The 16,054-nt window shown below is 39.8% G+C and overlaps 1 protein-coding gene across 4 annotated transcripts in view; it reads left to right on the top strand.

Annotated features, from left to right (window-relative positions):
- PCDH15 (protocadherin related 15) overlaps window positions 1–16,054 on the top strand; it is a 388,852-nt gene that overhangs the window by 262,375 nt on the left and 110,423 nt on the right. For all 4 annotated transcript variants that reach the window (XM_075504147.1, XM_075504150.1, XM_075504148.1 and 1 more), the window contains exons 18-19: window positions 91–396; window positions 1,582–1,806. In XM_075504147.1, the coding sequence (XP_075360262.1) occupies window positions 91–396; window positions 1,582–1,806 (531 nt within the window). The remainder of the gene's footprint in view (window positions 1–90; window positions 397–1,581; window positions 1,807–16,054) is intronic.

A 16,054-nucleotide genomic window follows, 5' to 3' on the forward strand; every position in this document is an offset into this window, starting at 1 on the left:
CTACCTTACCTTGTTACTCCCATGTAGGTATGTCCCTTGTAGGTATTTAAAATGTGCATTAAAACATGGTTCTTTTTTCTGTTTCTTTAGGCTACAGACCCAGATGCTGGTGTTAATGGCCAAGTTCATTACAGTTTGGCAAACTTCAACAATCTTTTCCGAATCACATCAAATGGTAGCATTTATACAGCAGTTAAACTGAACAGAGAAGTAAGAGACTATTATGAACTTATTGTTGAAGCAACAGACGGAGCTGTGGACCCTCGCCGTTCAATGCTAACTTTAGTGATCAAGGTGCTGGATATTGATGACAACAGCCCTGTTTTTACTAATGCTTCCTACAATGTCTGCGTGCCAGAAAATCTCCCCCCAGGCACTGTCTTCCTGCAAATAGAGGTAAGAAAGCATTATAAAGTGAAGAAGATGTTTTTTAAATGTTCTGCAATACTAAGCATGTTCTTACTTGTCAGTGAGACTGCAGTAAAAGACTGCAAACTTGAGTGGGGGAAGCTATGACACTTAACAGACTGAAAAATGCATGACCTTTAGACAGGTACATAAAAATACTTTGAAGCTGAGGTTCATTTGGAAATAAGAGCAATTATTAAAAACCAAACAACCAACAAAACCTACATACTATTGTCATTTCTTGGAATATTGTTTTATACATTTAAAGTGCTTTCGATTTGTTTTTGAAAGCTCATCATACTGCTTCTACCTGTTTGCATTAGTAGCAAAAGAGAGCTTTATCTCAACTGATTTAGACATTTCAGTCAAACCTGGCTGTCTAACCTCACATTATGGTTAATGGAGATAAATAGTTGCTTCCAGAAGCAATTCACCCAATACCAAGATCATCATCTAAGATAGCTGGAGTACTGGATAAGTGAAGTGAACACCTGGAGGTGTTGTCTTCTCTTCACTGACTATAAAAGATACTCAGACAAGTGAGAGTTAATTGTTCAAGGATGAGCTAGATCTCTAAAGACACCTGAGATTCACTTCCCGCAAGCAGTCTATATATCCTCCTGATGTTTTGGTCAGCATTCTTTAGTGAGAAGAATCTGTCCTGAGACAATTTCAACAAGAACGGTTTTCTCTGAAGCTGACTGCAGATAAATCTAATGTCAAATTACAGTTAGAGCAACCACATAATACTCCTTATCCTGATGAAAATTAATATTCTTTGTCTAAATACTGGTATGAAATAAAAACATCCGTGCTGTCATATGGGGTGAGATCAAATGTCTGCTTAGCCCAGCATCCTCTCCCTGGCAGTGGCCAATAGCAGATGCCCAGGGAAGAGAACGAGAACAGACTGAGTTTCCAGTGACTCTTGCCCAGAATACTGTGCTCATTTGCCGTGCGGGTATGTGGATTTTATAACCTTAAAGTGGATTTGTCTACCTCATGTGTGCACAATAGTATTACGTACATCTAATACTATTAGAATAATATAACGAAACTAAAGTTGTTTACAGTAGTTTGCTTTTTTATGTTCTTTAAATCTAGTAGGGGTTTTTTGTGAAAATGGATTTTGTTTGGTTAAAATGGGGGGGTTTTCTGTATGGCATGCTCTAGGCGAAGGATGTTGATCTTGGTTCCGATGTTAACTATCGAATACGGACGCAGGAAGCACTACAGTATTTTGCGCTGAACAAGTATACAGGCGAGTTATCGCTTTTGAAGTCCTTGGATTATGAATCATTCTCTGACACAGAAGCAACCTTCACCTTTCTTGTGGAAGCCTTCGATAGCAAGGGCACTATGCCTCCTGGTCTTGCTACTGTCACAGTGAGAGTAAAGGTAAGAGAAAGAGCTTGTCAGTTGATAGCATCCTCTGCTATTTGTTACAAAATACTTCATCAACCCTTACAGGTGTCCTGATGAAACACCAGAGCACACTAGCAGTATGTCTGCTTTCCTGCTTTTTCACTTGTATGAAACTACTGCCTTTTTCTGACAGCAACTTGTTCAGTTAAACATACCCTTTATAACAGCTATAATTACTTTTCTATATGCAATTACGTAGTTAAATCTTGGATCACAGATTCATGAAGTACAAGAATACCTGACACGCATATAAATGTTTAGTCCTTTAGAATCCCTGAAAGGTTGAAATAAGTACCTAATGGAATTGTTTGCAAAAATGACACCATCACGTTTCAGTTAAAGTTCTCATAAATTGTAATTTTATGAACCATTTGGGTGTACTGAGTGCTGATGTGGCACACCACATGCTGTATTTCAGATTCTGCTGCTTGAAAATACAGAGCTGCAAAGGAACAGGCTTATTTAGTGGTCTTGCACAATTAATCATTTTTATGCAGTGAGTTACAGCATCACCTCTGGGTTTCAGTTATCTCGCCAGTAATACGGGGATAATGGTATTCTGTTTGGTAACGATCCACAAATGAAAAGAGTTTGTAGCTGAAACATTAGCACTTACCCATCTTAATTTGGTTGAGGTACTCATGTCCAAGAGGAGAGGATATTTTAGATGCTTTAAATCATGCCTCCTTGCATTTATAATGGTGCAGTTCTGGAGCCAGTCAGATGAGTCCTTTTGTGCAGTTGCTTCATTTTTGTTGACTTTGTCAGTGAAGAACTGTGGGAGAGAAGAGAGTTTAATTACTCGTATTTTAGCTAAGAAGCAAAAATTGTAGCAGGAAGAGCTCACATGTGAACTTCATATCTGGCAACTTCAGTTTAAATGTAAGTCTGCGGAAAGTATTTAGCATATATGAATCAGTCTCAGGTTCTAGCTTACTGTGTATCTGCAGATGCTATGAATTGCCACATGATTTTGAGTAATTCTGTTTGTCAGTCTCTACTGAGCTCAGAATTATTTTAGGGACAGTAAATGTCTCCAGTTATTAGCTTTGATGACAGTGTAAGGAGGCTTCTACAATACCTCTCCATCTCTGCAAAGTTTCTCAGACTGAGATGCAGGTTACCTGTTTCCTAATAGTCTGCGCTCTTCCTTGGCGGTTTCCAAGTCAATCAAAGAAAACATAGCTTTTGACATCATTCCTTGAGCCTTTTCTATTAATACTTTTAAGGAGGAAGTTGCTCAAACCTGGTTTTTTCCTAAAAGAAACTTTCTTCCAGCACAGTGAATTTTGGAAAGAATTAAGTGTTTGGGTTTGGGTGTTTTTGATGGGTTTTTTAAAGGTACTTATTTTCAAATAGGACTGAATTCAGAGAAAAGCTGTAGTCTGCATCATAGGGCTGACCCAGCTGTATGATTGCGTGTTTGTATTGTATTCATTAATGACAGGGTACAGGGAAGCAATACAGTTCAACTTGGTGGCTTTAGTGTAACAGCAGCTTGTGTACTGTCAAAGGAGGTGGTGTGGAAATAGGGAACTTAAGAAGGGGATTAGTAGGATCAAACAAATAGGTTTCTTGTTTTCCTGGAAACTCTTCCCACACATGAGCAACAAAAAGGGAGCATGCTGATACTTGATTGGAAAGGCAGTATGTAAGAGGCTGGAATATAGGCTGGAGCCAGGAGTAACAATTTCAGCAGTAACAGGTGTTAGGCTGGGGACAGAACAGGGCCTGAAAGTGAGGACAAGCACCTTATATTTTAAATGAGAAAAGATAAATCAAAGAAATTACTAAGTGTCATACTCAGTGACAGGCTGACTTGCAACAGATAAGTGGACATAATTAAATGTTAAATATATTGCTGAGATTAAGATGATGCTTAGGTTCCAGCCTTGAGTGACAGGTAGAACAGTAGTATTTTGAGTGGCAGTAGCATTTTGAGAGAATTGGGGAGGGCTTGTGGAAAAAACATTTTTAAGATCTTATTTTGTTGGGCAGGTGTTATGAATGGGTTATATGTCAGATGGTAGAAATGTAGAACCTTGGTCACAAGAGATGTATAAAATAGAAAGAATGGTTTAATTTGAGCTTATAGATGAACTTTCCAGATAGAAAATTTACAGGGTGGGGGAAAAGGTGGAGATTGAAATCAGAGCCATGTGCTACCCCTGTGTGAGATGAGAAGGATCCACAAGAGGACACCTTGAATGGTTGATTCAAGAGACAGAGCAGCAGGAGAGGGATGCAGAGTCTTGGAAGCCAAGCGAGAACAAGGAGAAGAGCAGGCCTCAGGTGTGAAGACAAATACAGAAGTAACAAAGTGCGTTGCAGTGCAGTTTGAGTTTGTTCTTAATGGAAGAGATTCATATTCCCCCTTGTTCTGAAAGAGGAGAGCTGACGTGCCTTGGCTGGGGGTGAAAAGTCCTGATCAGCGCAGAGAGGCACTAAAGTTCCCTTGAGGACAGAGGCAGTGTACACCTTGTACAGGGCCAACATCAGCACACCCTCGTAAGCTGACTGAGGGAACTGATTTCTGTCCAGCAGCTCAGTGAGGGTTGTTTACAGGGCACTGAATCCAGCCCTAGGTCTTGAATGCATGATGGCGTACACGACATGCGTTATGTAGCGGTCTAGAGCTTCATGCGCAGTGATTCCAATCCAGGCTTTTATTCCTTTGCAATCTTAACCATGGTCCGAGCTGCTGTTTTAGGGCTTAGCTAAATAGATAACTCCTGATGAGCATGTTCACTGTTTCATTGGAGTAATTTATAATTTTTTGTTGACCAATTAGGATGTCTGCACAGGGAATTGAAGGGGTTCTAAAACTCACGATTTCTGCCAGACCATCTGCCAAATCAGAGCCTGTGTTCAGGGACATGGTGCTTCTGCGTGGGGATAAACATCCCTCTGCCATGGCTCTGGAGGAGTTGTTCCATTTAGCCCGTCTTTTGCTCTGGCTCTGGGACCAGAAACTGGATGTGTCTGATTCTTCTTAGTAGTAAAAGTTCTTTTACTTTATTTAGAAGATGGTATTAGAGTAATTATTTTAACACAGTGTTTGTGACCCCAAACAGCAAATAAACCAAGTGCAGATACACAGTAGGCCCTAACATAACTTGTGCCAATTGCAGTCTTCAATAACACAAAATTGAACTAGAGAAAACCAGAAGCAAGCATTAAGGCAATAGTGGATCCAAGCAGGGAATTCAAGTAACTGTTACAGATTCAGGTCCTATAATCCTCAGAGCGTTATTTGTATTACAGATGTCTCCAAGTCTTTTCGGGCTTGTGCTGCTCTGTTAACGTTTGTCATTTTTCACAGTCCAGCTCTTAACTGAAAGCATTGTAATTTTTACTGTGTAATAGGATTCTGTTAACCAACTATGGACAACATCTGATGGTTTCATATATCATTAATGTGATATAAAACTGAATGAGCAGTAGTGCAGTATACCCATAATCACACTGATCTTTGTGGCTTGGGGGAGGGTAGATACGCACAGTGACTTTCTTTAGACTCTCGTTTTCAGCCTTTGGCATGACAAGTTACAAATAGTTTGTATTAACCTTCCCTGAACTTAACCTGTTACCTGCATGTCAGTATTGAAATACATTATTGGCCACTGCTGCAGCCAAATGGCCTTTTACATTGTATGGGTGTCTTATGACTCTTTCTTCAAAGAAAGCCAAAGGTAAATTAATAAATTGTTGCATCCTCTCTAGTATCACTGAGGAGGAATAGTATACGTGGCATTGATTTCTTGCCAGAAAGATGCAAACCACCCCAGCCAGACTGAGATTTTTCTTCTTTCCCCAGTTCTCGCATTCCTGTTGCTGCTTTCATTACTTTTCACCTTAACCTGAAAGTAGTAATGAGTCATCTTGTCTTGGGATGGCATGGGAGATTGCACAAGTGTTCATCGAGAATAATTGATGATTGTAATCTGATCTGTAATCAAGAACACAAAACTTTTTATTTTATCTGGGGTTTTTATATATATATATATAATTACATGTTAGACATAGCAAATTTTATCAGTCTTGAAAACATAGTTTAAGGGATAAAAACAGCAACTTCAAGAAACAATTTGTGTGCTATTTTTCAGTGGTTTGCCGCTGTCAAGGCATAATTTCTCTCACCATGAGAACGGCAGAGATTTGCATTCGCTCAGTGTCTGAGGGCTGAATTGTTTGCTAAGAGTGCCTGTAGTGCATATTGCAGTATGCACAAGCATCCCCTCACAATATAAATGTTCCCAAGTATTGGAAGAAGCAAAATCATTACTGTTCAAATGGTATGCTTATTATTAGGATTTAGCATTCAGAAACAATTACTATGGTAATAGAGCTTCTTAACAGAAACAGGACTAACCTTTTTCCAGTTTAGATTGCTGTTAAATGAGTAATGTGTTCCTAAATACATATTATAAGAATTTTTGTATCATGGGGCCTGTAAGGTACTTGCATATTTTATGCTGTGACCTCCTCTTATTACCTGCGTTATTTTTTTATTACTTTATGTCTCTCTCTTGTTTGTTATAATTGCTCTTTCTCCCCCTTCTGTGTTCTGAGATTGGTTTTCTTTTTAGCTTTTCAAGTAGAGTATGTAGTGGAATGAAGCTATTATCTCTGGCTGATGATTTAAAGTGATAGAGCAACAAGAATAAGTAAGAACAGATCTATATATTTCTAGCAATGCCATGTTACGAGACTGCCTACCAAATATTTCATATAATTTCTACCATGCCTTAATCCAAGTGGACTGTTATAAACATTATACAATTAATTTCCAGATTTAGTAAAACTGACTTTACCTATGAACATCAATAAACATATTGCTATCATCAGAGAACAGACAAACTGCAACAGTTAAACTAGTTATTCAAGAGAAGTATGCCACTGAGAAATTGGGTCAACATATGCTTTAGATGATGCATTATATACATTGATTGGTACTCACTGTGGGGGTGAATTTATCTTTCATAATCACTATGCTAAGTCTTGCCTTCCTTGGGAACTTTGCATAAAGGAAACAAACCAACCATGCAAAAATGTGTATCAGCTAAATCTTTATCTCTGCATGGTTGCTCTGAATGGTCCTTCATCAACATGAACATTCTTGCGGTCCTTCACATTGAAGTTGGAAGCCAATGGCATGATCTTGGTTGTAATGATGCCATAGCAGTGCAGAGCTCCAACCTGCTTAGACAAGAAAGCTCCCTTTATTTCTCTTACAACCAAAACCTTGAATCAGAACAAGGAGAAATATAATTTGTTTGCTTTTCTAAGGTGGGAAGGTTGGAAGAAGCTGCGTGTTTGTGGATGAATCACCCTCTCAAACCAAACAATTGAAGCCAACAGTAAAGCAAAGAAAATGAAGGTGTGTTGGAGAAAGTATGCAGGAACCGAGCACTTGAGACAGTGGAGTACAATATTACAGCAGGACCCTCTCCTCTCACAGAGCACATTTAGTGTACTGCTGCAGAGTGCTGGGGAGTGAGTGGCTTTATTCTCTATAAAATGCTTAAATTATCACTAGGAGAGAATGGGAGAAGAGGGATCCACAGGTTGTCATTAGGGAGGGGGGGACATTTTGGTTCAAACCCTGCTCCACCAGATGTTTAAATAGCCATGCATATGTGTAGCTGCCACTGCTTTCTCTTCCTGCAGGTATTTACTAGAAATTCACTCAAGTCTTATTTCTAATGAGCAGGTGAGCAGTAATACATCATTGCTTAATTATGGTGGGATTTCATAGTTGGAATGGTGGAATCATTTAGGTTGGAAAAGACCTTTAAGATCATAGAGTCCAACCGTTAACCTAACACTGCCAAGTCTACCACTAAACCATGTTCATGGTATGGTGAGATTTAATTACAATAATAATGAAGATTTTCTGCCAGAAATAATACAGGTAATGAAGGATCCATGGAAGGTAAAATACATTAGTGAATCAGTTAAGGTCGAACAGTCATCAGTTTCTAATATTTCTAAAATAAAATCTAAGTTATGTTTTCTCAATAAATTTACATCCATGAAGCTAATCCTTCCTCTCTAACATGTAATGAAAACCATTTCCCGTTTAAAGAATAACAGGGCAGTCCAGCACAACAGCAGCACATAACTTACACAAAGGTTAAAAAAATGAGCTGTATTGCCTCCAAAATGTAACTGCTTATTCATCTCTTTTCTAGTGGCATTAATGGAGTAATGGGCATGGTGTTGGACTATGGTGCCAGTAAACAGATTCCCAGCCCCCCCCCCCCCTCAACTTATCTGTTCAGTCATCTGTGGAGATGGAGAGGTTTCTGCCAAGTGGTAACCTGCACTTGGCATTTCCTTTAAAGCTAAGCAGAGCTTCAGGAACCCATTGCATAGTTGCATCAAAATGAAAGCACTTGCTCACTTAGGCCCAAAAAATGTTTTGCTAAAGGGCAGGATAAGGCCCTGTGGCAGAGGTCAAAGATCTGTGGCTCCTTGGGTGCTTGTTACAAAGGGTTCACTTCCCACTTTCCTGGTTTTTTTCATGAACTGGTAGTTAACAGATGAAGAAATTGCAAATTATTGTGAGAGACTAGTGTGAGCAAGGCTGCTCCACGTGGAGGGATGAGCCAGGAGCCAAGGGTGACCCAGTGTGGGCAGTGACCTCCCCGACTGGGCACAGTCCCTGCGGGGACAGAGCCAGGCGGGCAGACCAACAGGCTCCATCAGCAACCCCAGACGTGGCGAGGGCATGAACCCAGTCTGGGGTCTGTCCAGGGAGTCCGGCCAGGAGCAAAAGTGGATGGGGCCAGAAGCAGGGCTGGAGCCTGGTATCCTATGGCATCACTGGAGCAGGACTGAGGGCCCGGACTGGGCTGAAATGGAGTCCTGGGCTCAGGGGCAGGGTGTTGGGGGGGGCCTAGGTGAGGCAGGTCTGGGCCGTAAAGGCTATGGGTGCCCTTAGGGCCATGGTATCTTGTGGCCTTTAGGGTTTTTTCATTCTGCTTATTTAGTAATAAAATATATTGGATTTTTTTTTTAAATAAGGCATTGAGTGACATCTTTTTGTGGTTAAAGAATGCACAAGAGGAATAATGATTTTCAAGTACAGTGATACCAAAACACCCCTTTCCTTTCTGTAGAAGAGAATTTCACGGATATAGTAGAGGAATGTTAAATGTGCCCTTGGAAGTCCCCAAACAGCAGGGGATTATTAAACACTTGGAGGCAGCTCAGATGGGAAGCCACCAGCCCTGGTAATGTGCACATAGACTTAAGTGGCAGATGTTCAAAACAAAATGACAGCAGAAAATTACAGATACATATCTGTAGTTGTAGAAAAAAAATGGGAAGGTTTGAAAATTTCAGTGTGAGACATATGCTATGCTTTGAAGTAAACCTTTTTACTTTCTCCCTTTGTGAGATTATGTTATGCACATTTAACACTAGTGGAAGGAGGGATCACTTTAAAAATACTTTTTTTTTTCCCTATTTATTACACTTGTGATAAAAGCCAGCAGACTGCAAAAGGAGTTGTAAATGCCTAATACGCATTTATTAGGTCAGGTGCTGTTCAGTCACACTGTTTTTTATAGCAAGGGAATGTTGATTTCCACTTAGATATAGTTGACTAGAAACCTTGGTATCAGCAGGTGTAATCAAAGAGCGCAGTCCTAAAGTGGTAGGAAAAACACATGGATGTACTTACAAACTCGTTACATATTTACAAACCAAAAAATTTAATATTTAAGAAGCTAACAAACTTAATGAGTGATTTTTTTTCAACAGGTCAGAAATAGGAGAGTAAAACATTTCCTCAGACTGTCAGAATCCTTATGGTAAGATGCTTTCTGCTTAGCAGTTGAGGAGAGAGGCAAGAAGAAAAGGAAGCTTTGTGCAAAATTGCATTTGTAATGCAGGCTCCCTGGGTAGGCACCTCTACACCTATACTCTGTCGATAATGGTGAAAATCTTCTAAACAGTGTGATTCTCTTAATGGTCTAGATAAATCAAAGAATCTGTTATTTTAGTGTTCTTTGACAGGAATTTGTCCCTCTGGAACTATTCAGCAGATTAATAATTATATTTTGCTACCATGGAATTACAGCTATTTTAATAAATAATCAATACTTGATTATAATTAGGTCACATACTACACAAAACAGGAATTAAAAAATCAGACTGATTCTATAAGCTCAAAAAAATCCCAAACCTAGATGACTAAATGTAAAAAAGTATAACCCTGTTTTCATAAGGAGGAAATTGGGAGAGGGTAAAACATGTTCATTTTTATGGGTGTTGGGGAGGAGGAGAGGCTTCACTCCCATTTGGTAGGGCTGCCCTCTAGTGCACTGCAGGCTAAAGGAAGCAATTTTTTCAGTGCAGTAACAGGGTTCCCTTTGTAGGATAAAAGGGCATTTGCACAAATTATTATGCCTGGGATAGATATTTTTATATAATATACGTATATACACATAATATATATATCAAATATATTGGAGTGTCATCTGGAGTTGCTTCTGTTTGTGTGGAGATAGCTGATGAAAAATTAAGTTTTTACTTTTTTTTTCTCTTAGAAAACAAGATTTCTACCAAAACATCTTTTAAAAAAAAAAATTATTATTATTTAGAAAGTCTTTAGGTTAGTGGTAATATTCAAATCAGGCAAGTCTGTCACTCATTGCAATGTTGCATTTTAATTGAAACATGGTAACAGTCATGACCTGCAGCTGTAGCTCACTGGAGTGAGAAGGGGCCGTGTCCTGAGCTCATCACAACTGCCTTGCTCTCAGCAACCAGCAGAAAGGAGCTGTAATCCTGGTGTATCCAGCTCCTTCCTTTGGGCAGGATTTTCCAAAGGTCCTGGAACTGCCATAGCAACTCCTGGTGCAGTTGACCTTCCCAGGCTTTGCTGCTCAGGTTATGTTTTTGAAGTGTGGGATTTTATTTTCATACATGCTTCTCGATCCTTTGGGAGGTGGATCTGCAGGATCCACTGCAAAGTCAGAGAGGAATGCAGGGACTGCTCCAGTTTGTGACAAAGACTGTCGTAAATCCTGCTGACTCCAGGATCCAGGAGCTGCCAAAGTGGCTGAGCTAGGGTAGCCTCCGCTCGCTGCGAGTATGCGGATCTGTGCTCTCTGTGCTGCGCTGCACACACAGGACACCCTGAGCTATATGCACTTCAGATGAAGTTAAGGGGCGGTGACAGTGCAGGGAAGAAGGCAGACATTTGAATCCAATTTGTGTGTTTCCCAGGTCAGTGAATGAGGAGGCAGAGGAGATTATTTCACCCAGATGTTAACTTAGTGGAGTACAAGCATTAAAGGTCTCTTGGTGTCCCCATAAATCAAAAATATATTAATGTCTCTGAAGTCCAATAAAGTTTACAAGTTAATTTTATGCTGGGAACGCTGTACTGCAGGTATTTTTCTTCTATTCTAGTTGTCTGTTGCCCTCCCATGTCAGCAGTCACCACCTGTCTAGGAGGCACCTAGTTTAGTATTAGTACATTACAGCTAGTGACTGTCTTAATGATTTTTAAATTACATATTGATTTGCTCCTTAATGCCTTTCCTCCCCCACGCTTTGTTTCTCCTCATTAGCATTCCTAGATGACTATCTTAGTTCACCAACATTTTTTTTCAGCATTTTCATAATCTTTGCAGACAGGTCAATATTTGTTTCCTACAAACCTTTTGCTCAGTAACAACCCTTTAAATCTTGTGAATGAGATGTGTCTTGTTCAGAGGGTAAGGAAGCTGGTCAGGAAGTAGGATCATTCACATGCTAAGGGTGATGTCTGAGTTAACCAATGAGTTGGCATCAAGAAATCTCTTAATATGCCTTCCTTTGCTTTGGAAGGTCCTAATGTGGATTCTCAAGGACGGTAATATTTGAGCATCTCTCCCTTATTGTGCTTCCTTCATGCTTGATTCTTAATCTTTGCACAAGGGAAAGATGTAAGGATGTGTCCTGTTCTGCTTTTATGTGCTGCCCAGTGTGAGCAATGTGAAACATAACCAAACAAAAAGTGGTAGATAAAGAGCATCTATTGCTAGGAAGAAAGCTTTGGGGTTTTTATGCTTTGACTTTCACTCTGTTTTGTAAACAAAGATGTATGAAAACATACTAAATCTGCAGCTAGGTGAGCAGTGACACAAAGGCTGTTTTGTATTTATATTATAAATGTGTGGCTGCTATTACCTTACTGTCAAAATACACAGCCCAGGTATTTTAAAGTGAGATATATAGAGAATTCATTACCTATACTTTCCATTTACATATTTTTGTCTGTGTCTGATAGTTGATAGCAACCTGGATGTATGTGACTGAAGCAATGAACTGTGAACGGTTGTAAGATGCTGTAGTTTGGCCACAAGAGCATGTGTAGGATTATGCCCCAGATTTTAAAGGTGATTACACTACTACTTACTACCACTTTGTGGAAGGTTAGTACCCTATTCCTAACCTGTGGTTAAGGATTGCACTCATATGCTGCATCCATTTCTATGCAAAGTCAGGTTTAGTGGTGTTTTAAGCAGAAGCTATCAGGTATGGAGTAATCTTCTATTATTTAGCTGTGCAAAAACATGTCTATGTCTTTGCTCTCCAGTAATGACAGAAGCCCATTACTTTCTCTAAATGTTATCTTTTTTCCCAAAGTCCCTCTGTGATGAAAACCTGAAAACTCTCTCTCCGTATCTGTCGGGGAATGCTGAACACTACTCACTGTTAAGTCTACTTCAGTGAAGAAAATTTGATTGGGGACCTTGACTACAGGGGCACAGGTTTTGGGGGTGGGACGGGCAGATCATGCCCATGACATCTTGAGCTATTCACAGAAAATACAGAGCGTGCTTTCTTTCTGTGCTCTAACAAAATCAGATCTAGACTGTATTCCATCCTTGGTGGTGCATTTTGATGGAAAATCAATAGTTTCTTTTTGTGACCTTTTGGTACCTTTAAGTGCCCGTAATATGTAAAAAGAAATTATACCAGTTGAAGGAGATAATAATATATGAATTTCTCCAACATGTTGTCACGGAGGTACACTAAAACTAATTCAAATGAGGGACAAGCTCAAACAATTTTATTTCACAAAACAGCCCAAACCACACAACAGAAACCAATGAGAAACAGGGGTAAACCAAAATCAATCAACACTCTGATAACATTACACATTAACAGGTTCGAGGTGTCAGTCTGGGTGTTGTTACTACACAGCAATACACACAAGAACAAGGATCCAAAGTGCACACGCGCACTCACTTACAAAGGGTGAAACTCTCTCTCTCTCATGGGTACCCAGAAGATAGAATTGCTCATCCCGGGGTGGGGGGGGGAGTGAGGGCTCACGCAAGGATATATCCAAAAGAAATCACTCACCAAAGGAGGTGAGGGCACTCAATCCCAGTAAGTTTCCTCAGGTGGCATCCCAGCCCGAGGGGAGAGGTCCCAAACACATGGCACCACTACTCCGAGAAGACCACACCTTGAAGGGGGTCTCTGGTGGTGCCCCATTTATACCTGAGGTCGGATCTGAGCTGTGGTCATAATCGGCCATGATCCGAGCCAAGGCGGCTCACTGGCTGTGTGGACCCTGTCTGGTGACCAAGGGGTCCCGCCTCTCCTGCTGCCCCTGCCGAGGTGGGTACGTGCCGGGGGGCACGGCAGAGCACAAAAGGCGCAAAAATGAGGCGCGGAAAGCCGGTGATCGCCATGCCAAAAGCCCCGATCTTTGCGTACCTGTCACACACGTGTGTCTAACAAAATGTCTACTTACTTCATCGAAAATTGCCCAGAAGAGTCGTTTCTTCCTGCTACTTCTGAACCAAGACTTTTACTAGAATAAAGAAGGCATTACAACCAAAAAAGAGCCCATTTCCATGACATCTGCATGTTTTGCATGTTAAACCTTTGGCCTGCAAAAATCCCTGTTCTGCTTCTAACAGTTATTTATCATAGACATTTGTGATGAGTACAGGAGACTTGATCACCTGTCTGTAATGATAGTCGTGCTCTCTGAAGTGCACTTACTACAGCTGCATAATGAGAAGACCTGTGGTGATTCTTATGGGGAACTTTTATTTTGTTTAAAAGTGGAAACATTTAAGCTTGAACTCTGCTATTAAAAATTAGTAGCTGCTTTAGGATTCAGGAAGAGATGAGCTGGGAAGAAAAGCACGTGGAGCTGTTCTGTCTAGTTATGACTGAAACTTTTGGTGCCTATTCACTTGGCTCGGCTAAGGTTTATGAGGCACAATTGTGCATAAAGCTTGTCTTAGAGGAAAGATAAGTTGGAGAGGCAGAAGGCTTTCTGTGTCCTACTTTATGCTTTGCTTTGTATTCCTGTGTATTTTGTACTGATCCACGTATCTTGAAAAATAGGTGCGTTAAGTAGGATGACTTAGTCATTTTCTATAGGAGAGGATGTAGTGTATCATCTTTAAACAGGATTATGCTTTCCGATACCTTAAGTCACAAATTTTCAGGCAGTAAGGTTACATAAAGATATTCAAAAGATAACAAAAACATCACACAGCGATTCTCCCCATTCCCCAGAGAACAAACAACAGAGTGTGATCTCTTGCTGCTATGCCAAAGAAAAAAGACCAGGTATGGCTGTGGATTTGCAGGTGCACAGAGGGAGATTGATTCAAAATAAATGAATAAATACAGATAAAAGGCTGGGTTATTTCAGAAACTTCACCTGCTTCATGGAGGTGAGCCTAAGCATCTAGATCATGGGAAGCAGAAGCTGGAAAAAAAAAACCAAAAAAAAACAAAAAAAAAAAAACCAACCCAAAAAACCCCACAACAGTTAGCATAAGCATAGTATTGGGTCATTACCCCAGATGGAGACTTCATATGGAAGGACAGAAGGTGTCTTCTTTGTGTGTATGCAGTTTTTAAAAGATTGTGTATCCCACTGGAAAACTTTCAGGGTCTACAAACCAAAACAGTTCCAAACACACTGATTTACACAGTTGTAAGACCTATGCATGTAGTGTTCTATCACATTTCTCCTATCATACTGGAGATTATTTTTAATATTCTATGCCTAGGATTTCTGTATTTATAGCTACATTGTGTCTGCTTCAAATAAAGTAATTCCCTGTCTTTTCTTTGGGGTACAGTGGATGTGAATGGAGTCTTACAGTGTGAGATTGCTGTTATGATGTTGGTTTCTTTGCCACAGTAGTATATTGCTCTGGAGTGGAGTTTCTGGGAGCAAAATGGAACAAAGGATAGCTTATTTTATAAGCATGATGTCACTTTGAAGAGTCGTGAGAAACAAGATTATGTAAAATACTCCTGGGTATTAAATTCTCAGATGAAGTAAATAATTTTCTTGCAAACAGGTCAAGTAATTGAAATTATGAGATTCAATGCCTGTAATTCTATGCAAAAATGCTGTTCTGTTTGAATTTGGATGTTTTTCCAAAATGTTTTCATTTGAATGCTCTCCTAGTTTGAATTACCTAGTACTTGCTTGCTGATGATCCAGTTGTCTCTCTGAAAATCTGGAAATTGGACAAAAAGCATTTCCAGTGCCTTGAAGACTTGGATTGCAGACCTTTGAGCAGAACAAAATGCATTAATTATTCAGGCATTTACTACGTGGACTTGTAACGATCTTTTTTTATATAGATGTTTATTATACTGTTGTTTCCTCTGATGAGGTATGGATGAATGTTTTAAATGATTGTGTAATAGAGTATGCTGGCCAGTATCAGCATATTGCATTTGCAGCATGAAGAGCTGTGACAACAGGTAGAGGCATCATTGTATAAACTTTGAGTAGCTGTGTTTGTGTGGGTTACTAAGAGATGGGAGGCACCTGTATTCCCCCAGAGCTCAGGCACACATTCTGCTTTAAGGGAGAAAAAAAGTCTGCTCTTCATTTGTAGATCAGGAAAGTCACTCTTGTGTGCTGAAGGCAGGGGGCTTGGACTAGATGACCTGTAAAGGTCCCTTCCAATCCAAAGCATTCTATGATTCTTATTTGTTCTGCAAAAAAACCAGAAAATTTAATCTATGTTATCCATATACACAAAACAATGGAAATAGTAGTATGCAAAAATGAATAAATTTGTTCTCAATAGAATTCAAGCTAGGGAGGTGGCTCTACAGAAAAAAACTGGACTTCAGTTTTCTTTGTAGAATAAAGATTGTGATTTAGAGATATAGATTTGTGATGTCTGTTTATTTTTTTAAAGGAACTTACAGATAAATT

Source organism: Mycteria americana, chromosome 6 (assembly GCF_035582795.1).
Source record: "Mycteria americana isolate JAX WOST 10 ecotype Jacksonville Zoo and Gardens chromosome 6, USCA_MyAme_1.0, whole genome shotgun sequence".
In the NCBI taxonomy this organism is placed as follows: domain Eukaryota; kingdom Metazoa; phylum Chordata; class Aves; order Ciconiiformes; family Ciconiidae; genus Mycteria; species Mycteria americana.